Source organism: Macaca mulatta, chromosome 8 (genome assembly GCF_049350105.2).
Source record: "Macaca mulatta isolate MMU2019108-1 chromosome 8, T2T-MMU8v2.0, whole genome shotgun sequence".
Taxonomy (NCBI): Eukaryota; Metazoa; Chordata; class Mammalia; order Primates; family Cercopithecidae; genus Macaca; species Macaca mulatta.
In genome coordinates, this window is record NC_133413.1 from 119,366,435 (window position 1) to 119,389,261 (window position 22,827).

General features: G+C 37.0%; 1 protein-coding gene across 1 annotated transcript in view; it reads left to right on the forward strand.

The window, feature by feature from the left end:
* TRHR (thyrotropin releasing hormone receptor) overlaps window positions 1–22,182 on the forward strand; it is a 32,989-nt gene extending 10,807 nt beyond the window's left edge. The window contains exon 2 of the mRNA XM_001091307.5: window positions 20,213–22,182. Within this exon, the coding sequence (XP_001091307.1) occupies window positions 20,213–20,620 (408 nt within the window). The 3' untranslated portion in view covers window positions 20,621–22,182. The remainder of the gene's footprint in view (window positions 1–20,212) is intronic.
* The last annotated feature ends 645 nt before the right edge of the window (window positions 22,183–22,827 follow it).

Genomic DNA, 22,827 nt, shown 5'->3' on the forward strand with positions numbered 1-22,827 from the left:
TTGTCAGTCAGGCTGGGGTGCAGTGGTTTGATCTCAGCCTCAACTTCCTGAGCTCAAGCAATCCTCCAACGTCAGCCTCCTGAATAGCTGGGACTACAGGTGTGTGCCACCATGCCTGTCTAATTCTGTTCATTTTTCTGTAAAGACGAGGTCTCACTATGTTGCCCAGGCTGCTCTCAAACTCCTGGGCTCAAGGGATCCTCCTACCTTGCCCTCCCAAAGTGCTAGGATTACAGCCATCAGCCATCACGTCCCCCAACCCGCACCCTGCCTCCTGATTGCCCTCCTCCAGTTCTTCTTCCAGGGTGCTTGCTGCTAGAATAATCTAAAATGTAAACTTGATACCATTGCTATGCTGCCTGAAATCCTTCAATCTTCCCATTTTCTATATGTTGAAATCCCAAGTCACTGTATTGGCGTATTAGGACATTTATGATCTGCTCCCTGCTTACTTTCCCAAACTCATCTGCCCTCTGTCCCCCAACACACCCTCATACAGGCAGTTTCCGTCACTGTTACACTCTCTCATGCCTGCCAACCGGCATGCAGACTCCTCCAGGCTTGAGCACTCAGTAGACCCTTATTTGACCTGTTTCTTTCTAGCCTCCCTGTGGTAGGTGACCTCTCAGAGCAGGCTTTCCTGACCACCACTGGCAGGGTTTGGTGTTTCTCCCTTCCCTTTGTATCATTTTATGCATTCATCTGTGTGGTTCACCATTTTGCTGTTAATAATTTGTTCCAATGCCCCTTTCTCTCAGCAGACTGTGCATCGCACAGTGGCAGAAACATGATCCTATTTATTGTTGTGTCCACGGTGCCTCCATGGTGCCTAGGGACATATTGATAAATGACTAAACTAGTAAAGCCTGGATATACAGGATAAGAACGTGGAAGAATCAAATATGACTCTAAAGATGTTTTTCAGGAAACAGAAAATGGTAGAATTATTGAAAGAAATGGTAAGCGAGAGATATTAAACAGAGAGATATTAAGAGGAGGAGTTTTATGGAGGATTTGGAAATATGGGATTGGAAATGAGTGGTCAGGATCACATAAAGTGGATTTGTGAATCAATATAATAATAGAAAGAAGGTGTGGTGGGGGTTGAATTTAAAACCTGAAGAACAGACTGACAAACACTGAGGTCTAGAAGAATGTTTACAAATAGGAGGCTAAAATGGGATAGGAGACTTAGCTAGAAATAAAAAGACCTATTTTCTCCTCTTGGACATGGCTAGAGGGCCAAAGACATGTTTTAGTGGATTCTGTCAGTTGGGAGAAAAATTAAAGAAATGAAAATGGGCCAATGAGCAAGCGAAAACGCAGTTAAAAGAATAAGTGTATTTATCTAAAACAGAAGTCACGGTCTTGCCACTGGAGTCAAACACCACACTTGAGAGCTGCATGGAAGTACATGAGAAGAACTTGAATAAATTTAAAGCTAAATTAGCTCTGAAAATTAAACAAGGCCACACACATATGCACATGGATTAGGATGCATAATGTGAAACATTTGACAGCCATATTCAGTTGAAATAAAAATAGATAACATTTCAAAAAAGAAAACACTGCACCCTTTCATAAAAAACACTGGTGACTTTTGGCTATAACCCTCGGATAGATTGCTCTGAACATAATTATATAGTAGCTGCAAGAAAGTAAAGCATCCTATGCCTCTCCATTCTGGGCCTTTGTTGTTTGAGTTTTATGAGGATTTATGACTATGGGGAAACAGCATGTTTTCTGTGGGCAACAGCTCTTAGCTTAGAAAATAAGGAAGTGGCTCAGTGAGAGAGGTGGCACCACTGTGAGAGTGAGAGAGGACAGCGGCAGGGTGAATGCAGAGCACCCCATGAATTTTTAAAGATCATTTTTGTATAGTTAAGTGACTCAAGCCCCTGGCAATGTGCAGAACTGACACCCTGCCACGTTTCCTCTGATAGCAGTTCAGCTTTGTGACTAATTTTACTTGACAAACATTTGAAAGATTATGCACACATAAAATTCAGTAGGGGAGGGCAGGAGAAAGTAATTCACTGGTAGATTTTCTGTTTTACTAGGAAAAATAGGAATAGGCTCAGATTCAGAGTATATTTACAGGAGAAATATTTAACTAGAGATTATAAGGGGCTAGGATGGACCTCCAGGGATTTCTTTAGGAATCCGTTGGAAATCTCTCTGAATAAGTTAAAAGCAATCGAATCGATACATTGGCATAAAGCAACTGCAGTACACAGTAGAAGTGCTATCCTGGAATTAAGCATGGTCTGTTTCTGAATTCCAAAATAGCAATTCTATTGTTACAATCCCTTCCAGCATGTTATATTACATGGGACAGGAAAATGGTGAAATTAAGGAACAGATAGATTCGGACAGATTTGCATCTCCTCACCTATGATAGATTTAAAAACATATTAAATGTCAGGGATTTTGTTAGCCATTAGGATACAAAAATGATTAAAACAAAGCTTATGCTCACAAAATGTTCACAGTCTAATACAGAAGACAGAATAGTAAACTGATAAAGTCATAAAGAAACAAATGTTATCATAGTGAAAACACATAGATTAGTGGCACCTGATCTACATGGCTTGGGGAGAGGTGGGCACCAGAAAGGCTTTCTGGAAATGAGCACTCTTAAGCTGAGCATTGTGGATTCATAGGCATTTTGTAGGTGAATGGAAGGAAGATGGTTTATGTACTAGGAACTACACAGGTGAAGACCAGAAATCTAGAAATAACACAATCAGTCCATAATATGGCAAGTAGCTCCTTAAGTCTGGGCAACAAAAGACGAGACTAGTGAGGTAGGCAGAGATCAGGAAATAAGGCCTTTATTTAGTATATATATGAAGGATTTGGGCAAGCTTCTAAAGGCTATGGAAAGATATTGGGAGATTACAAGGCAAAGAGTGTTATAATCAGAGTTAAGCTTGGGGAAGACCACTCTGTCTTTAATGTGGCCAAATAATTGAACCAAAGTCAAAGCCATTTGTTAGGAGAGGACTGGAACAATATGGGCAAGATATAAATCAATCTCCAAGGGCCTAACAGAATAAGGTAAATAGCATTTAGGATAGGGAAGAAAATGATACATTTGGAATAGAATCAATAGATTTGGTGTGAGTAGATGTGTAGAAAGTGGAATCGAAAGGAGTCAAAGTGACTTTACTTGAACCATGGAGAGAGAAAGTGGTGTGACTGTTGATAGCCTGAATTCCAGTTTCACCCCTTGGAGTGAGAGCCAGGGTTGGCTGCTGACTAAGTGATGGGAACAAGTTAACTTACAACCTTGAGCCTCAGTTTGCATATCTGTAAAAAGAATAACAGTACGTATCTCACAAGGTAGTTATTAGTGTTGAGTGCAAAATTTCATATATAGTACTTCTCACAGTGCCTGCAACATGGAAATAATAAATGTTAGCTACTGTTATTATTAATTGAATAGTGTAACTTATGTGCCTGGAACATGGAAATAATAAATGTTAGCTACTGTTATTATTAATTGAATAGTGTAACTTATGTAAATGTTGACAACAGTAGAGAAGAAACATATTTCAGTAGGGTAAGCATGTCAGGTTTAGTTTTGTCCATGTTGTACTTGAAGTGTCTATAAAATACCAGGATACAAATAGAAATGTAAATTTGGGGCTCAGAAGAAACATATAGACTGGAGATATAGCTTTGGGAGTAATTAGTATACAGATGGTTTGTTGAAGACACCAGAGTAGATGTAATCACTAGAGGAAATTTTGTAACGTAGAAAAGAAACCCTGGCATAGCTAGAATTCTAGGAGAATGAGATGAAGAGCCTTTGAAATAAACAGAGAAGGAATATTCAGAGAGGGAGGAGGAAAACCAGGAGAAAGATTCACAGAAATCAAAGAAGGAGACTATTTCAGTAGTGGTCAATGATACATGTAAAGATAAGGACTGAAAAGCACCCAGTTTGTGAATGCAGCTTCCATAAGGTGTTGGGGAAATAAATAAGATTGCATGATGTTGTTGAATGATGAATGGAGGAAAAACTAAAAAGAGAGTAATAATATACTACTGTTTTAACAAATTTGATTATGAGAGAGAACAGTAATAACATGAAGAAACAAGGCAAGGTATTTTTGTTTGCTGTATTTTGCTTTACTTCTTAAGATAGAAGAAATCTACGTCTGTTTAAATTTTGATGGGAAAGAGCTAGTAGAGTGGAAGGAATTATTTGTAGATGCACAAGCAAGACTTGATATTGATGGCGCATGGTTCCTGAGGAGGCAAAAAGGAATAGGATAGCGCTCATCTTTCTTTTTCTTGTCAGAAAGGATTGTGTCTAATTCACTGATCTGTCTGCAGCACCTAGCACAGTATCTGGTACATGGACGTATCCAATACATGTTTGTCCAATAAATAGATAAATGAGTGAATTAAAGAATAAATGAATGAGATGCAAAGAAAAGAAATAAGGATGACTATGGTTGCAGATTAATTTTAAGTAATGAGGAAGAAAGTTGTGAGTTTAGCAAGCTGGGCTCTATTTTTTCAGTGAGGTAGAATGGAAAGTCATTGATTGAGAATGAGGGTAATGGCAAGGAGAAAAGGCATGGCTGTTAATTGTGGGAAATGGGAGAAGTAGGAATGGGTAGACTGCTAACAAATTAAGTTTCATTCATTTAAAAAAAAAAGTGAATTGGTATGGTAGTAAATTACAGCTGATCTGAATTTCTTTGTGACATCTAAACACTTTCCAGTAAGTCTGTTCTGGGACTCATTCCCAATAAACCATATTTAGAGGAGCCATTTTATTAGCCAGTAGCTAGCTGGCAAGGTCCTCAAGGTTGTTTCCTTTGCTGTTGCAGCCAGTGACACACCCACAACAGGTATGATCTCATATTTAGCACTCTATTCCCCTTCACTGAAGCAAGGATCTCATAATTAAAGGCCAGACTGAATCACACTGGATGCATATCCACAGGGCAGGGATTTCTTCATTTGCCAAAAAATTCCATCTAAAGCCCTAATTCCCAATCAATAGAAGCCAAGTGTCTCAGTACATCCCTTATTCAAAAACATGTGAACAAGGCCAACTTATGAGTAATAGCTCTATCTTCACAATCTTAAACCAGGTCTTTCCTTTATCAGCATTCCCTGATGATATGTCTTATGTTCATAGTCCACTTTTTTTCTTCCCCTCAAATATCTTGGCTGTTTCCACTTTATCTTTAAAGAATTCTAGAAACCCATTTAGAAGCAATTCAATTAGCCTTGTGATAAAAGCAGCACACTCCATTTTGCGCACAGTTCTTGACTTTACTTTGCTACTGCCTTAACCTCAAAGGAATGTGATAGTGTGAGGTACAAATGCTCTTAATAAACAGGATCAATCAAGGGTGCTTGACTCTTCTTTTCATGTGCAAGTATACTAGGTTTTTTGTGCCTCACCAAAACCATCAAGAGTACTAACGGCAAAAGCCAGAAAGGCTTTCTCTATCAACCACTCTTCACATTTGAGCATCATGCAGAATGTTTGGTTGTTTCTTAGGGGAGCTCTCCCAACTGAAGAAGCCTGGGTCAGCCACTCAAAATGCAATGCAAACCCAAAATTGAGACAGGTAGAAAACTGCCTGATTATAGCTTTTAAGCTAATGAATAACAGTTTCTGTCGCTGGCTCCTCCTCAACTCCATCCACTTCCTCAGGATAATCAATCGGGAAAGGTTATTAAATCACACCAGGCACATTGTTCCCATCATCAACATGTTTTAAATCAGACCAATGCCCATGCATATACCACAAGTAGAGAAAACAATCTTGATTTTTTTTAAAAAAAAACATGAACACTGAGGCACCAGAAGAAAGAAAATTCATGTTCTTATATGCCTTGTTAATCAAAAAACAGAAACTTCTGGGTTGTGATGAAATGAATTATCAACTCAAATAATGTTTAGTGCTCATTAAAAAGATCTTGGTAGCCTTTAAGGAAGGTAGACTAAATTTTTGCAAATTGATTCCTACATGTAAGCCCACTGCCAGGTAGCCCACTATGTTTAAAGCGTTACAGTAGAAAATTATTACTGTCAGAATTCTACATATTCAGTAAGATCATGTTTCTTCTTCAGCTAAAGTGACCAAACACAATTCCAAAAATTAATGCTAGAGAGTCAAGTTGCTTAGTAACACTGAGCAATATAAAATATTCTTTCAAAAGCACCAAAAATGTATCATAAAGACAACTTGAAAAACGATGATTAGCAAGAACAAAATTCACAAAACCATTTTTCCCAAAGAGAAATAGAAATGTCTACGTTCAGAAGTAAAACATCTCGGTAAACTGTTATGTAGTACTGCTAGGGGAAATGCTATGCACAAAAGCCTTTGGAATGAGTGGTGATTTCCTTGTGTACTACCTGGCCAATATTTTATATTTATTGCCATGTGACAGTCATTATGAAGATTTGAATGTATTGTATTTTAATATAATACCTTGTAAATTTATATATTACAACTTTGTTGTTGTCAACATTTATTTCACCCCAAAACCCTGAAGAACAGGACATTTTCCAGTCAGTAGCAGAGGTACATCCCAAGACAAATTCTAAAGATGAGGCAACATTGCAGACTCTCCAGAAAGCATGGAGAGTTTTGAAACTCCCCTCAAGTGATTTCTACAACCCTCACAAAACTTCCCCATCCCAGTTCAATAACCACTGTTTAAATATTCTAGCTTAAATTCTTCAGTTAATATCACATTTGGTAACTGAGCACCGGGGCTCATGCCTGTAATCCCAGCTACTTGGAAAGCTGAGGTGGGAGGGAGGATCGCTTGAGCCCAGGAGTTCAAGGGCAGCCTGAGCAACATAGAAATACCCCATCTCTTGAATAAATATATTTAATGCAACAGATTACATGTCTGATTATCTTTCTAACAATATAATCCAGAAAATAATCTGTCCCATTTGCATATGTGTCCATCATTAGTTAACCTTTGTAATAGATAATATTGCTGAGCTGTTATATGTGCCAGGCATGGTGGTGCTCAGGGATTTTCACACATCATCCCATTTGTATCTATGACATAAGTGTAATTTATCCTGTGATTTTTAAAGATGAGTGCTATAAGATTTAGTGATATTAAGCTCATGGTCACCCATTCAAAAAATGGAAGAGCAAGTCTAATTCCTAGAATCTAATCCAAAGTCTTTGATGGCAACACTATTCTCCGCTTCCTCACACACTTGCCAACGGTATAAGCATCACAGAAATGAGGTGCAGAGATAGAGGATATATCTGCCCAAGAAAATGGGAGCATTATCTTATATGTGTGAAAATTAAATTCATTCATTCGTTCCACAAAAATATGTTGAATACTTGCACATTTCTGAATCCCGAGCACTCTTTTAAACCTTGGGAACACAGCAATGAACAAATATGACAAACATCCCTGTTGCATGGAGCTTTCTAAGGAGAAACGGGGAAACAGGGAATAAAAAACAAATGCTCATATTATATCAATTTGTGACCTGTCTGATGGTGGAGAAAAATCAAGCAAATAAGGAAAATAATTAAATGCTGAAATGAGATGGGTCTAATTTAAATAGGGCAGTCAGCGATATTAAATAAACAGCCCATTTTCAGAGCATGTTGTTGTACTGAATCCATATTCAGGCACTGGTGAATGTCATTTATACATCAATACCTGAAACTCATACATTAAAACCTGAGTCTTTCCGATTGATGCAATGTTAAGACACCAGGCTGGCCTACATAAGTCATTTGGCTTCTATGTGCAACAAATATAGCATTAGCGATACTATTTAATTATATTTTATAATACTTATTCTAAAAGAAAAAACATTCTACATTCTAATTCAAAACTGCAACAACATTTCCCAGTGGTGGAATAAGAACCTTTCAGTAGGTCAGTAATTAAGAGAAGTTTGTGATAGATGTTCCTTTATTCAAATAGGTCTTAGCTCTCTTCATTTTTGTAAGAGAAAGTATGGCAATCTCTATCCAGTTTTTCTCACCTGGGAATAAGAAATACTTACCTTTCTAGTGGCAGATTGAACAAGAGACTCTTCTGCCTGGTTCAAATCTCATTTTACCATTTGTAAGTGGTGTATGAGTTTCTTCATTTGTAAAATGAAGATAATACTATCTTCCTTGTAGTGTTATTGTGGAGATTAAATGAGTTAATATATATGAAATACTTAGAACGGAACTTGGTGCATGGTAAATAATGGATGTTTTCTATTATTAGTTTCAAAAATAGTTTTACTTTTCTCAAATTTGCTATGTTGCCAGCACTAGCATAAGCACTTAGCACATTTATTCACACAGCAACCCTGTGAGGCTTTTGAAAATTTCTGTCACCATTTTACTGAAGAAAAAACTGAAACTCCCAAACAGTAATGGGCCCAAGGCCTAACAACTGGTGAGTGCGGGAACCAGGATACCCAGAGGGACTGCCATAAAAAAGGAGAGTCTTTTATATTGGTAAACTAAGACAATCTGATACAAAATCCAAGGGACTGGCTTGCTGTGGGCCCAGAGGGCCAACTACCATCAATTTGCACATGCATCTTCTCCAAGAGGTTTCCGCATGGGTTTCTACAATACATTTTGATTTAACCATGCATGAGAGCACATATCTTCAGGAAAAGAGCCCTCACGATCATTAAAAGTATAATGATACCACAATTCTTTTAGGTGTTGGTAGAGAGATAATGCAAATTATGATTCTGTCATAAGAGAAATAAAATTCTAAATCAAAACTTTGGTTCACAAGCTAAGAGCCACCATAATATTGTTCATATTACTCATGGGCTATGTTGATAATTAAGAATTTGAAAAAAGTTAGCCATAAATATCAACAGTAGTTTGAAACAGATGATATGCATTTGTCTGTTGTATTAAAAGTGTTCAACTACTCCACTGTTTGGCAAACTGCGATCATGGAGCAAGAGCAGTTCTACTGCTTGTTTTCCCAATTAAATTTTTAGTAGAACTTAAAAAGCCATGCCTGTTGCCTTATTTATTGACCATGGCTGCTTTCTCACTACACTGGCAGAGCTGAGTAGTTGTGACAGAGATTGCATGGCCCACAGAGGCTAAAATATTTACTATCTAGCCCTTTACAGTAAAAGCTTGCTGACTCCTGAGCCATTCCTACTTAAGAATTTATTTGTGAAAATAATTATATACTTAGTACATGTACTGGTGTTTGATAATTGCTCAATAGATAAATTATAAATACACATTAAATAAATATGTTTGCATTGCACAAAATTGCCAAATACAGGAAAGATCAAGCTTATCACAGGCAGCCTAAACTGGCAGCTAGTTCATCCCCTGCCTTCATTTTAACTCTTTATCTCCTAAAAAAAAATGCTTTCTGTGTTATGTTAGAGCCTGCTTATTTCAACAGGCCCTAAAAATAGCAATTTATAATCTAAAGATGCAGAATGGCATCATGAGAAATAGCCTTCTACAACTTCATGAGTGAAGGAGGAGCAACAAAAGATTGAATGTGACAGCTGACAGATAGAACAGAGCAAGAATACCTGTCAAAGCAAGCTTTGTATCGTTTGGAGGCAAATCCCATTTTAGGTTGGTATATATTAACATAGTGCTGATCAATATTCAGTAATAGGAAATGAACTTAGCATAAATCATATTGAGTTAGCATTCCCTCAGCTCTTTATTTTTCCTAAGTTCTTCATAACAGTATAGCCAGTAATTCTTTATTTCTACAGAATAACAGACTGTTCCCCGAAAAAATTTTCTTCACTGTAATTGCATTCTGATCTATCAGTCATGTCCTTTTCTGAGAAGGAATCTTTACACATTGATTCTAATTTTTAAATGCAAGAATTTTTGATGCCAAACTTGTTTTAGAAGTTAGAGATAAAAATATGCAATACATATCCTGCCCTCTTATATACCAGGAAAGAAACCAGACACAATATAATAATGACATTTGTGATTGTGATTAGGAATGGAAATGTCAAATGGCAACATGGAACTCCACAGAGGCAGAAGCACTTAGACTAGCATTCATGAACTGTTTTTCTCATTTGTTTATTCATTCATTTCCTGAATGTTTATTGCACCTACTAAGTGCCAGAGCCTCATGTTGCCGCTTGAGTGGCAACCCTCAAGGAGGCATCATTCTATGGAATAATGAGAGACAATATATAAGTAAACAAGTGAAGGAACAGGATCCTTTCAGGTTGTGAATATTAGCACAAATGAATACACAGGGAGACATGAGGGAAAGTAACTTGAAGAAGGATTAATATTTACCACTCTCCAGAATTATTAATGTCTCAGAATCTGTTTTTCTTCATTTTTATAATAAAAAGACTAGAATACCTGCCTCATAAATACTATAAAAATTAAATAATTCAATAAAGTCCCTGGTTCTATGTTTAAAATATAAAGTGTTCAATAGGATATTATTATTATTATTTATTATCAAAGGCTTCATCTGTCATTTGGTTAAATACTACACATTTACCTAGTGATGGGAAATCTCATTCCCTTAAATTATGGAAAATTAGCTGTATTTTATTGAGAACCATACCCTATGCTGGTGCATTACCTAAACTACCTCATTTATTCTTCATATCTCTTTGTATTTCTCAGACATATATACTGAGGCTTACAAGGGTGCAATATCTTGTCCGGTGCCATACAGATAGTAAGTGGCAGAACTAGACTTAGATTCCAGCTGTCTGCCTCCATAGCCTGTTCGCGTCATCACTATACTAATACTACAAACCAACTCTGACCATATCATCCAAAAGAGACTCTGATGCAGTAGTAATCTGTGTTGAATGGTTGGAACTCATAGCCAGGGCCAGCATGGTTTGTAGGCTCAAATCATGTTTTTAGTCAAGTAGTGAAGAAGCAGATAAGTGCAAGGAAACTCCATTCAGTCTGTTAGGTTAACACAGAATGATAAAGCTGGCACCTCTTATCAAGGATGCATATTTCAAGACAAGATAAAGAATATAACAGTCCCTTATATTAGAAAGGTATAGCACATATTACAATGTGTTTTTATGAATCCTCATTCATATATTTTCACACATTAAATGCAGAGGTTAAGGCTCAAAAATCTTTGAGTAGCAATGGTTTGTAAAGCTGAAATTTAAAACCAAGGCTTCTGATTTTGAATACCATGTTTAATTCATCAGAAAGCTGAAATCAGTGGAAAATGTTGAATGTATGGTTTGCTGAAGGAAAGAAAATGTGCCTACCCCTTGGCTGACTCTGTGAGATCTTCTAGGACAGCTAGGAAATTAGCTCTGTAACTCCAGCCCTGAGCATAGTACAGGCTATCTCACTGGGGGAGCCTCCCAGGTGCTCCCAGCTCTACAATGAGGGACTTTGTCTAAGATTTTTAGAAGCAAGACAACTAAGTGCCCTCTGAAAAATCTGGCAGCTCTGAGAATTTTACTTCTATTTAAGGATCACCATCATCTCTCTCCTTCTCCATCATTTGCATTCTACATTTTAAAATATCCCCTTTGATTTCCCAGCCCCTACTGGGTAAGCAGCTGAGGAATCATTTTCTGTGTTCTGTTTACAATGTCACCCTTAACAGACTGTATAGCCAGGGAAGCACAAGGAAGAAAAGAGGCTGTGAAATATCTCCCTTGGGAAAGATTGGTGTCTTCAGGGAAGTGCTACAGCTAGCAGCTCAGAGCCAGCCAAGATGCCCAGTTAGAATTCCTAAAAACTAGTTCCAGATGAAAATATAACCAGGAGAGGTAACCATACCCTAGAGAGCAAAGTTCAGAAAATTAAAGCAAGCTATATTAGGGCAGACTTTTCCAAAGGCTTAGCTATTTACCAGTAATTTACCTAGAAGAGAGATACTTAGAAAAGGCTAAACAGCAAACTCAGCCCATGGCAGATCAACTGTAGCATTTTTCCACAGTGGCTCATAAAAGAATTCACAATGACATTTTATTTTCTAAATTTAGATGTTATTGTAAGTTGAATCAAATTCTGCCAGTTGAGTTTTTCTTTCTCAGCGTGCTTCCAAATCTTCACCTCCTGTGAACAAGAAAACATCCCAGCAATAAAGACCAACTTTTCATCATTCATGATTACCAGACTCCGTAATCAATACTGAAATCTCACCACTACAATAGTTGCTAGTATTGCAGAAAGTGTTACATCTAATCCTTAAGTCTAGATGCAAATCTTACCTAGCACACAGCTGTTTTCCATTCTTCGAAGAAGAACCCTGAAATCAGAAACATTTTAAAAATATGTTCCATAAGGTCTTAGTATCACAGTGTGAATAGGAATATCTTTGTTAGGTGCAATATGCATAAACTGTTGTGTAGAAATAAGAGTTAGTTTTTCATTCTCCCTGCTCCCCTCCCACATACGACCTCCACCAATTCCAACATTTAAGCCCAAGTTTTGTTTTTAGGTTTTCAAATTTCAGGAAAAAAATCCTTCCCAAAATTTAATTCATAACAGTAAAGAGAAAAAGATGATGTTGGAGTCCAATATATCACTTTGATATACCAATGCATCAAAAGTGTGGCTGTTGATCACCAGCATATAAACTGACATCAGTCTTATCCTCAGTAAAAAGGAGGTCCATTATGAAGAATATACCTTGCCTGGTGCATACTAAGTATTTCATATATTTTAATTATCTTGTCTTTTAATCTGCAAATTCCTATTACTTAGATTAGAATACCTTCAATTTTCATCTAGTTTTTTCCATTCTAGATTAAAAGATGTTCGGAAAGCACTGCATAGTTCCCATCTCACATAGACTGTCATTGATTCTCAGAAAGCAAGGCTCACTATCACTTGGAGCCTCTCACACTGAGAAATGTTGGTGCAACTTAGCATTGAACCCCAGTTCCACTAACCAGGACAGCTCAAAGTCCCATCACTTCCCACTCTTCATGTGTGTGTGCCTCTCTCTGACTTTCTTCTTGAAAGAATGTACAAGGCTTTGAGGGTTCATCCCACATCAGAGTGAGAAGCAGAGCTCTGTTGATTTTCCGCCAGAAGTACCTTCACATTTGCATTTGGTGATGCTAAGTTATTTTCCTAGAGAACTGAAGGTGTCACAGAGGAAGGGTCATGTCACGTTCTACCTAGCTTTATGTCATCCTGTAACTCCTACTGTCATCTGGGCTCTGATATCCTCCAGATGACAGTGTCAACTCATGGCCCTACTGGTGCATGCAGCCCCACGCCCAAATATAAAGTATAGTTTCCTTTCCCCCTCAAATGTCTTGCTCATAAAAGAACTCCGCCTTTCTCAGCACACTCTAGAATTGTGAAGAAAAAACTTTTTTCCTCACCTATAATCCCAACACTTTGGGAGACCAAGATGGGGAGATTGCTTGAGCCTAGGAGTTCATGTTTACAGTGAGCTATGATTACACCATTGTACTCCAGCCTGGGTGACATCAATACCTTGTCTGTGAGAAAAACAATAAAAATCCTGTGTCACTTTTTTTTCCTCTTTAGCCCTTCTTCTCTTTCCTCAAGCCTTATCAGATACAACCAAAGTTTCTCTATTGTGAATCCCTGCTAATATTTTCTTGAGCATTTTTCATCAGAATAGAGCCCAGAAAACACTCCATAATGCTTGCCAGAAAGGCTATTCTGAATGAAACATTTAGGTTCAGTACTTGACAAGTGAAGTCAAGAACCTATGCATTAGCAAGCCTGGGTGTCTTCTTGGAAGAAATCCATAAGTAATGCACAACACAGAGTATGTCAGTCCACGGTCTCTCCACCATGAATTATCACTCAGCCTTTATTCACTTTTATTACACAGTAACTGACAAGTTGATGTCAAGACCTTTTGTGGCCCCATCATTCAACTTTTAAGCCCCATCAATGATCTCACTCCATGATATGTAGCACCCACATTGATTATACCTGTCTTTTAAAAACTGAATGTCAGTTGGGTGTGGTGGCTCACACCTGTAATCCCAGCACTTTGGGAGGCCAAGGCAGGTGAATCACTTGAGATCCAGAGTTCAAGACCAGCCTGGCCAATATGATAAAACCCCATCTCTACTAAAAATACAAAAATTAGCCGACATGGTGGTGCACGCATATAATCCCAGCTACTTGAGAGGTGACGCAGGAGAATCACTTGAACCCAGGAGGCGGAGTTTGCAGTGAGCTGAGATCACGCCACTGCACTCCAGCCTGGGCAATAGAGTAAAACTCCATCTCAAAAAAAAAAAAAGAAAAAAAAAACTGAATGTCCAGAGATAAGTCAAAACAAAGCAAAATAATCTGCAAGAAGAAATTCCCAGAGCTTCCAATTAGTGTGGAAGCTTGGCAAAATTCAGATTTGTTTAATTATCATGTCAAGTTCATTCAGCTGGCCCAATTATTGTAACAAAATTTAAATAGTCATTGATCACTTTGCTGAGGGCCATCTGAGAGTAAAATATTCCCAGTTACAGGACACTTTGTTAATATGCAGAAATACTGAAGAACATGGGCAGAGTCCAAGCACAGAATGTATTGTTACCCTCAGAAGAATGGCATTAGAATATTAAAGACTAAATGTTTTATATTCATTAACAAGAAAATATTTCCAGAAAGAAGTATATTTCTGAAAAGGAGAGTATTCCAGCCAGAAGAAATACAAGAACTAGAGTGTTTTTGTTAATTTAAAGAATTCTAAATTGATGCATAACTTCATAATTATAACATTTGTGAAAAATAAGTATTTACTCAGTAATAATTTAACTGTGCTTTGAGTACTTATGTGCCAGGCGTATGTACTAAAGACTTCTCCCTACCTTTTGTGCAGTAGAGATGAAGTGAAGGTTTTTTGTTGATTTACTTTGTGAATGAAGTCAAAAAAGGGTTTTGGCATTATACAAAGTCGGATCCAAAATTGATAAAGAGTCTATTCACAAATTAAAGTTATCTGCTTGTAATACCCTTAAAAATCACTCATTATAAAATAAATAGTCTTCAAATACAAGTTTAATGATAAAATTGTGACCATCTGGTATATGACTTTGCTTTTTAGTACTAACAGAGCTTTTTCACAACTTAAGATTGCCCTGGAATTTAGATAAGGTTCAGACAAAAGTCATATGACCTGCCCAGTGTCTTCAGAGGCAGAATAGGACTGTGAATCCAAGATGCTGAATGCGAATTCCAACTCTTTCTTCCATACCTACTACCTATTGTCATTCAATAACACAGAGAAGGACAAAGCCACAGTCTTTATCTCCAAAGCAAGAGTATCCAGATACTAGCAAGACCCATGTGCATGCACAAAATTTTTTCTGAATCAGTACAAAAATTTCGACTAAAACTTCTAGGGAATTGAGGTATGAATCAAATCCTTATGACTCCCTAGGCAAACTAATAAGCTAATCTCTGACAAATAATCAAAATGATGCCAGATATTATGTAACCAGACCCTAACAAATGGCATACTATTAACTGGGCTATGGCTATTACTATCGCTAACTTCACATCTTCTCCCATTCTGGCAAGCCTGTTTGGAGCAGGTTCAAGAGGCATGTCACTCCAGTGGCCTTCCTCTCAAAAACTCATAACCTCAGTCTAACCATGAGAAAAACATCAGCCAACCTCAACTTAAAGTGCATTCTATACAATACCTAATGTATTCCTCAAAACCATCAAGACCATCAAAACGACGAAGTCAGAGAAACTGTCTCAGCCCAGAGGAACCTAAGGAGCTGTGACAACTAAAGATAATGTGGTATTCTGGATGTGAAAAGGGACAGAAAAGGGACTTTGGGGAAAATGTAAGGAAATCTGAATAAAGCATGGAGCTAACTAACTCCATATAAAAATTATTGACATGGATTTGTTAATTGTGACTAATCTGCCATACTAATGCAAGGGGTGAATAATAGAAGGACTTTGGTGTGGGGTATATAGACACTCTCTGCATTGTGTTTACAACTCTTCTATAAATCTAATACTATTCTAAAAACAAAAAGGCAATATACAGATGTTAGCTAATCATTTCAGAACTTGCAGTAAGAGTCATAGCAGCAGTTACAATGATAGTAGTGAGTAATAGAAGATTCGTAAGCATGCTAGAAAAGAGAACTCAATTAGCCTGTTTCTTCCATGCAGCACATATACACAGGATTGAACTGCATATATAGCCCACTTGAGGAACTATAATCTTAATTTTAACAATAAGACAGAAATCTGTCCAATTCACATTTATAAAAGATAACTCCCTGAATAGGACCCTCATCTAGAGACTTTATAAAGATGACAAAAGGTTGTGTTGAGGACTGAATCCAAATTTTGTGAGAGATTTATGCCACTTATTCTACATATTTAAATACAGTGAAGACTGAAAGACATATAGCAGAGTTTGGTATCAAAATTTCCAGCTGATATTCACAAAGAAGATAACATTTAGCTAGGGTGGTCAAGGACAAGCCACCAAGCCTAGACCCTCCTGTTCTCATCTGCCCTTCTCCTCAGCTATCTCTGCCGGCAAGCTCACTCTCTAAATACTAAAAATTAATCCATTAATTTTTGCAATCTCTTTTGCTTGCTTTCAATACACTCTACAAAAACGGCTGCCTACTTCTATGTTAACTAAAATGACTCCACAGAGCCGACATTTTCAGAACTCAATATGCCTGTACCGCTTTTGGCAGCTGTATCTCTCTTTCTGTAGGGAAGACAGAAGGAATGGAAGGCAAGCACTCCATGGAGTGTGACGTCACTTCATCATATAAAAGTAATGGCTTTGTAGTGGTTTCCACAAGATACCTAGAAAAAGAGATAGATCGTGCCACTTCATTACATGGTCTGCAATTGGAATTTGCATACTAAATTACTTCTAGTCCCATGATATACCCACTATTACACTTCCAGATTGTCATGCATACTTAATCTCCACAAGAACAGTCTCTCATCTCTCTTTATCTTAAGATTTTGACTGCACCAGAAAGCCCCTGCTAATGACCTCTCAACCCCAAGTTTATATCAAGGGTTCTCTTAGAACCAGAACATTCCTCTGTATTAGCAGTTGTCAGATTGTATTATAATTGTTCATCAGATTTAAGGTACATGAATGCATTGCCATGTCTCTCTGGATCACTGTCAAATCATCAAGAGCCAGAACATTGACTGATACACAGTAGGGATGCAAATGCATAACTTAGAATGGATGGATAGATTCCTTCCCAATCAAAAGTGTAGTATAAGATCATTTTCACTCAAAGATTGTGTCATGATATTTCTCAAGGACCTTTAAATCTTAGGGCAGAGGCTGTTGTAAAGAAGCTGTCTTTCGTATCACCATGCATCCTATGTGCTACTCTGTCAAAAACATAAATGCTTAAAAACAATGAGGTTTTTAAGATGTATTTCAAATCTACATTTATGTCACATTTTCAGGATAAGGAATAATAGCGGAAATAAAATTTCAAAAACCACAGTGAAATTACATGAGTATAAAAGACGATTTCAGGATATTTCTTTTCTAGGTGTTTGTTCTTATATTGAATAAGAGCTATTAAAATGCAAGCTATAGCTACAGTAAAAACTTGTGAACATTTTAAAAAGTGATTAAACTAAATCAAAAATTTGAAATTAGCTAAAGAAAGGTATGGGTAGGATTAAAGATAGTCTCTGTCATCTCACTGGAGGTATACTTTCCTCTGGGTTAATCCTAGAAACGTCATTATATTTGTTCCTTTTCACATCTCCTTAACATTTCAAAAATATATTTTAAACAAAAAATTGAAATGTATTAAAGACTCATTTTACTAATTGACCTAATCTCCATTTAAGAGAGTTTAAAAATTATTAAATAATATATTCTTGCAAAAACTCTCTAACAATATAGCAGAGTATTAATGCACAGTAAATGATCATGGTTACATATTTTAAAATGATTCCTCCCATGCCAAAATGTATTCAAGTTTTTCTTAGGGCCACTTTATGTCACATAGTGCACTAAATCCCTGAGAGTAGGGAAATGAAGAAATTTACCCATGCCCTGAAGAAGTTTACTGTCTATTGGAGAGATGAACAAGTATAGGTCACTGCAATGAAATGTTTGGGAATGATGTCAAAGTATGCCTGGAGGCACTGTGGAAATGCACGGCAGAGACACTAACCTTGAAACAGGTTGCTCTTCTCCAACACAATGAAAGTTGCTCCCTTCACTGACATTCAGTGAAAAGAGGCAGGTAGATGTTACTTGTGGATTCAGTATTTTACCTGACAGTTGTAGGGAAAGATAAAGGTAGATGAAATTCAACCTTTCTTCTGAAATTTAGCAGTATTAAGTGTTGTTGGGTTTATACATTGAAGAAGTTAAGTGTTTGGGTGATCATAATGGAAATAACACAGTAGAAATGTTATTGAAAATACAAGAAACTTTCATGGAAAGGGCAAAGTATAAAGGAAGGAGCATGTCCTTTGTCTTAAGTAGACAGATTTGAATCACAGCTCCGTCATTTACTGTAGACAAATCATATAAATTACCTAAACCTCAATTTCTTCATATGCAAAATGAAATGAATACTAGCTTACTCGTGGAATTACTATAAGCATTAAATAAGATAATGTTTATATGGCACTTTTCAGATTACCTGGGCCATCTTAAAGGACTAAAATGTGATGGTATAGATCTAATTATAAATTAAACTAGGTATTTCAGTGTAGGATGCTTTACCCCTGACAGGGAGTGGGAGAATGTTGACAAGTGTGAAGCAGTGATCTGATTTCAGAGAGCCTGGGGTACCAAGCAGAGAATAAAGGCAGGGATGTGGTTCATAATGATGAAGATCATGGCGATGATGACAGTGAAGATGATAATCACTACCTCTCCTTCCAAAGCTTAGAACATTTATCACTTTGATTTCCTATGACCAATTAAAATATTTACTTATATGTTTTTTCAAGTCTACTTAGGAAAAATTATGTTTCAGTTAACCCCTTTGCTAAGTAGACTCTCCTTGGCTCTAAAAGAAGTCAGAATCTCTGGAATGTCTTACTTGGTATTATATGAACCAATGTGAAATCACATATTTTCACTGAACAATTTTTCTACTCCTAGTGGTAAAATATGTAGCCTTAGTATCCTACATGCATAGAATCAGAATGAAGTTCAGTGAGCAGTGAGCAATGTGGGATATTGACTTCATCCCTATTGTCTTACTTCCTGTGCATTGCTTATACTTAAGAGTAGCTTCCACATTAGGTAAAATTCCAGCATTTGCTTTCTCTCTCTTTCATTTCCCTTTAACCTGAAAGAGTGCAAAAGCTTTGAATTCAAGCTCACTTGGATACTAATCCTGGCCCCGAGATTCCACAGCTTCCACCAAAGTACTTAATAGCCTCTGTATCTGTTTTCTAATTTGAAAAAGTATTGGATACAATACCCATTTTAGGAGGTTTAAAATTTTTAAACATGATAACAAATAACAAACACCTTGGATAGTGTCTGGCACATAGCAGTCACTAAACATTCAATAAACACTGGCTTTTATTGCATTATTCTTTTCATCCACTGTTACCTCATTTGATTTAGGAGGACAATGTTGGCTCCATTTTACAGATGAGCTATAAGATAGGTTAAGATAATTTCTTAGGCCACACATAGGGTAAGCAAAGAAGAGGTTTGACCCTAAGTCTCCTAATGCTTGTCACAGACACTTTTGGTGCCCTGTGCTAATATCCTCTTACAAGACTCTGATTTCAGCCATACCTGCAGTAGGTGGTTCCTGCAGCAGGAAATATCCCACTTCAGGCATCCACTGTACCATTTGTCTCTCTTCTACTTGGCCTCAAGTGTCTCTCTAAAGGCTCTAGGAGTTTTCAGGCAAGAGAATCCTGGAAGTACACAGGAGTTAAAGTCCTTAACGATACCTTTTAATGAATGGACACTGTCTTTCATTCTCTTACTTCTGACAGACAATTCTCAATTGCATTACTTGAGCCAGAGTTGGCTATAGGGGGAGCTATCTCAATAACACACCCTACTTTGGCTTTTCCTTGTCAATTGCATTCTCTTCTAATTAATAACCCTTAATCTTGTTTCCTGGGATCACCTCCACAATAAATGACTTGCACCTACCTCCTTGTCTCAGACTACATTTTGGGAACTAAAGGTTTGGGTGAGAGAAGAAAAGGTGTTTTGTTTTGTTTTCATTTGTGTTTGTACAGCATTTCTCTCTATTTCTCCATAGGTCACCAAGATGCTGGCGGTGGTTGTAATTCTGTTTGCCCTTTTATGGATGCCCTACAGGACTCTTGTGGTTGTCAACTCATTTCTCTCCAGTCCTTTCCAAGAAAATTGGTTTTTGCTCTTTTGCAGAATTTGCATTTATCTCAACAGTGCCATCAACCCGGTGATTTACAATCTCATGTCCCAGAAGTTCCGTGCAGCCTTCAGAAAGCTCTGCAACTGCAAGCAGAAGCCAACAGAGAAACCTGCTAACTACAGTGTGGCCCTAAATTACAGTGTCATCAAGGAGTCAGACCATTTCAGCACAGAGCTTGATGATATCACTGTCACTGACACTTACCTGTCTGCCACAAAAGTGTCTTTTGATGACACCTGCTTGGCTTCTGAGGTATCCTTTAGCCAAAGTTGATTCATGAATTAGAAGAAAATGGACCACAAAGAAAATGAGAATCTGTACAGCCATCAGCAAAAGGGAGAACATGGCCAATAGTCATATGTGAAGACAGAGCAGATCAGTCTTTGTCGATGCTCTAACAAGTCCTGACCCTAGATACTGTAACCCATGAAGATGATTCAGACTTTCCTTCTTACAAACTAGTATCACTAAAAATGGAGCATATCTGTGAAATAGCTAAATGATGGAAACTTAAAGTTTAGCCCTTTTCGTTTAACTTAAGAAATTCACTATATTTTCTGGGCTTACAGAGTTTGAATAAAATCTAGACATCAATCTACATTATTCATAGTAACCATATCAAATATCACTTTTCAACCCCCCAGGTTATTTATACATTCGATAATTTGACAAGGCACAGATTTTTAAATGTTTGCATTTAGTATTCATTTTAACATAGTACAGGGCTAGTTCATGAATATCTGAAAGTAAAGGGGAAAATATTACAGAAACATTGTATTGAGTAAAAATAAGATTTTGGACATACATGTTAACTGTATTTTAAAAATTGCCATAATGTTTATAAAATTCTGAGATGATTTTTATATCTTAGAAGGTAGAAAATCATCATTCAACTTTAATGGAAAATAAACTTCAAAATATCTGAAATTATTAATTAAGGAGAAATGTAGACTTTAAGATAAATCCAACTCTTATCAACTCTTCCAGCCTCCCACATGATGTATGGAACAAGGTAAAAAACCAGATTAAGTAACTGTGAAGATACAAACTAACGTACAATTAATTTTCAAAAGTATAGCCAAGACAAAAGCAAGTATTTATAATGAGATTTTGCTTCTTCTCTGAAGCTTTTAAGCAAGAAAGTCTTTTTGAACATTCTTGTTTATAAACTACTCAGCCATGTCAAGCAAATCATTCAAGCAAAATCTAGCTCAAAAGTCTGAAACATTTTCAAACGTTCATTGTTAGAATTTCTAAGTCAGCCAAAATCCTAGTATCCCTCTTCCAGATGAAGACCTCCCACTGAGAATTGTAGTCTATGGATTTTACCTTGGCTGCAATTGTCTTTCCTTCCTGCTTGTCGTTTGTAGGTTCTTTTTTTGTTCTTCTCAAATGCTAGTGATATTTTGTTTACAGATTCTAAAAGCAATGCAAAATTCTGTTGGCTTTATTTTCAGCAGAGTTAAAACTGATTTCATCATATTATCAATATATCATCTTTATATTTATGACTGATATCTGCTATGCCAGTGATTATTAGAGACTTGTGAATGAATCTGTCCAAGACACTTGTCAGCTCCTACCTGAATCTCCTACCTACTAGATTTGGCCAACCAGAATTTCCAAGGGCAAAAATTGCCCTTGGTGATGGTTCAGTCATCACTGATTTTTTAATGACTAGATCAAAAATACCCATACCTGTACATGCCCCATAGGCTGGCATTTTCCCTCTCCAGCCTATATCCCTATTTTATGGACTTTTCTAGAACCTAATTGCTAATGATAATTACACCTCCCACCTTCTTAATAAAGAATATACCATTTTACTTTTGAAACTTGTTTTTAAGTGCTGTTTCATGGAGACTCTGCTGTCCAGAACCTTATTCTAGAGTATGCTTTTTTTGAAAATTGGCCTTATCTACTCCAGCAAGACATTTTTATCCTGTTACTATAACAGTAAACGAATGCAAGCAAATATTTGCAGGAAATACCCTAAAACCAGACTTGCATGACAGTAAGCAATCTATGTTAACTGACTTTTCATTCTGGTATAAATATTAATCTTGGCATCGTATAAATAGAGCACCAGAGTGACGCAACCCCAAATCACACAAGCACATGTGTAAGTGTTTATAAACACATACCCACATGTTCATAAATTGGTGAAAAAGGGGATTGTAATATGTGAGATTTTTTCATTACAGAAAGGAAATAATAGCATTGAGCATCTACTATGTCTCAGGTATGCTGGTAGGTAGTCAATCAACATTATCTTCATCACAATTTCACTACAGCTGCGATTTCTCTGACGATAAGACCAGTATTCCTGTGACCTAATTCCTAATTAATAAAAAGTTATGGATTTTGCAGAATGATCATATCAAGTGTTAAAAAATACAATTAGTTTAACATGATATACACAGAATACAAAGATGCCCTTCTTATCTTTGGAAATTTAATGTATGGGCTGAATTCTTCTA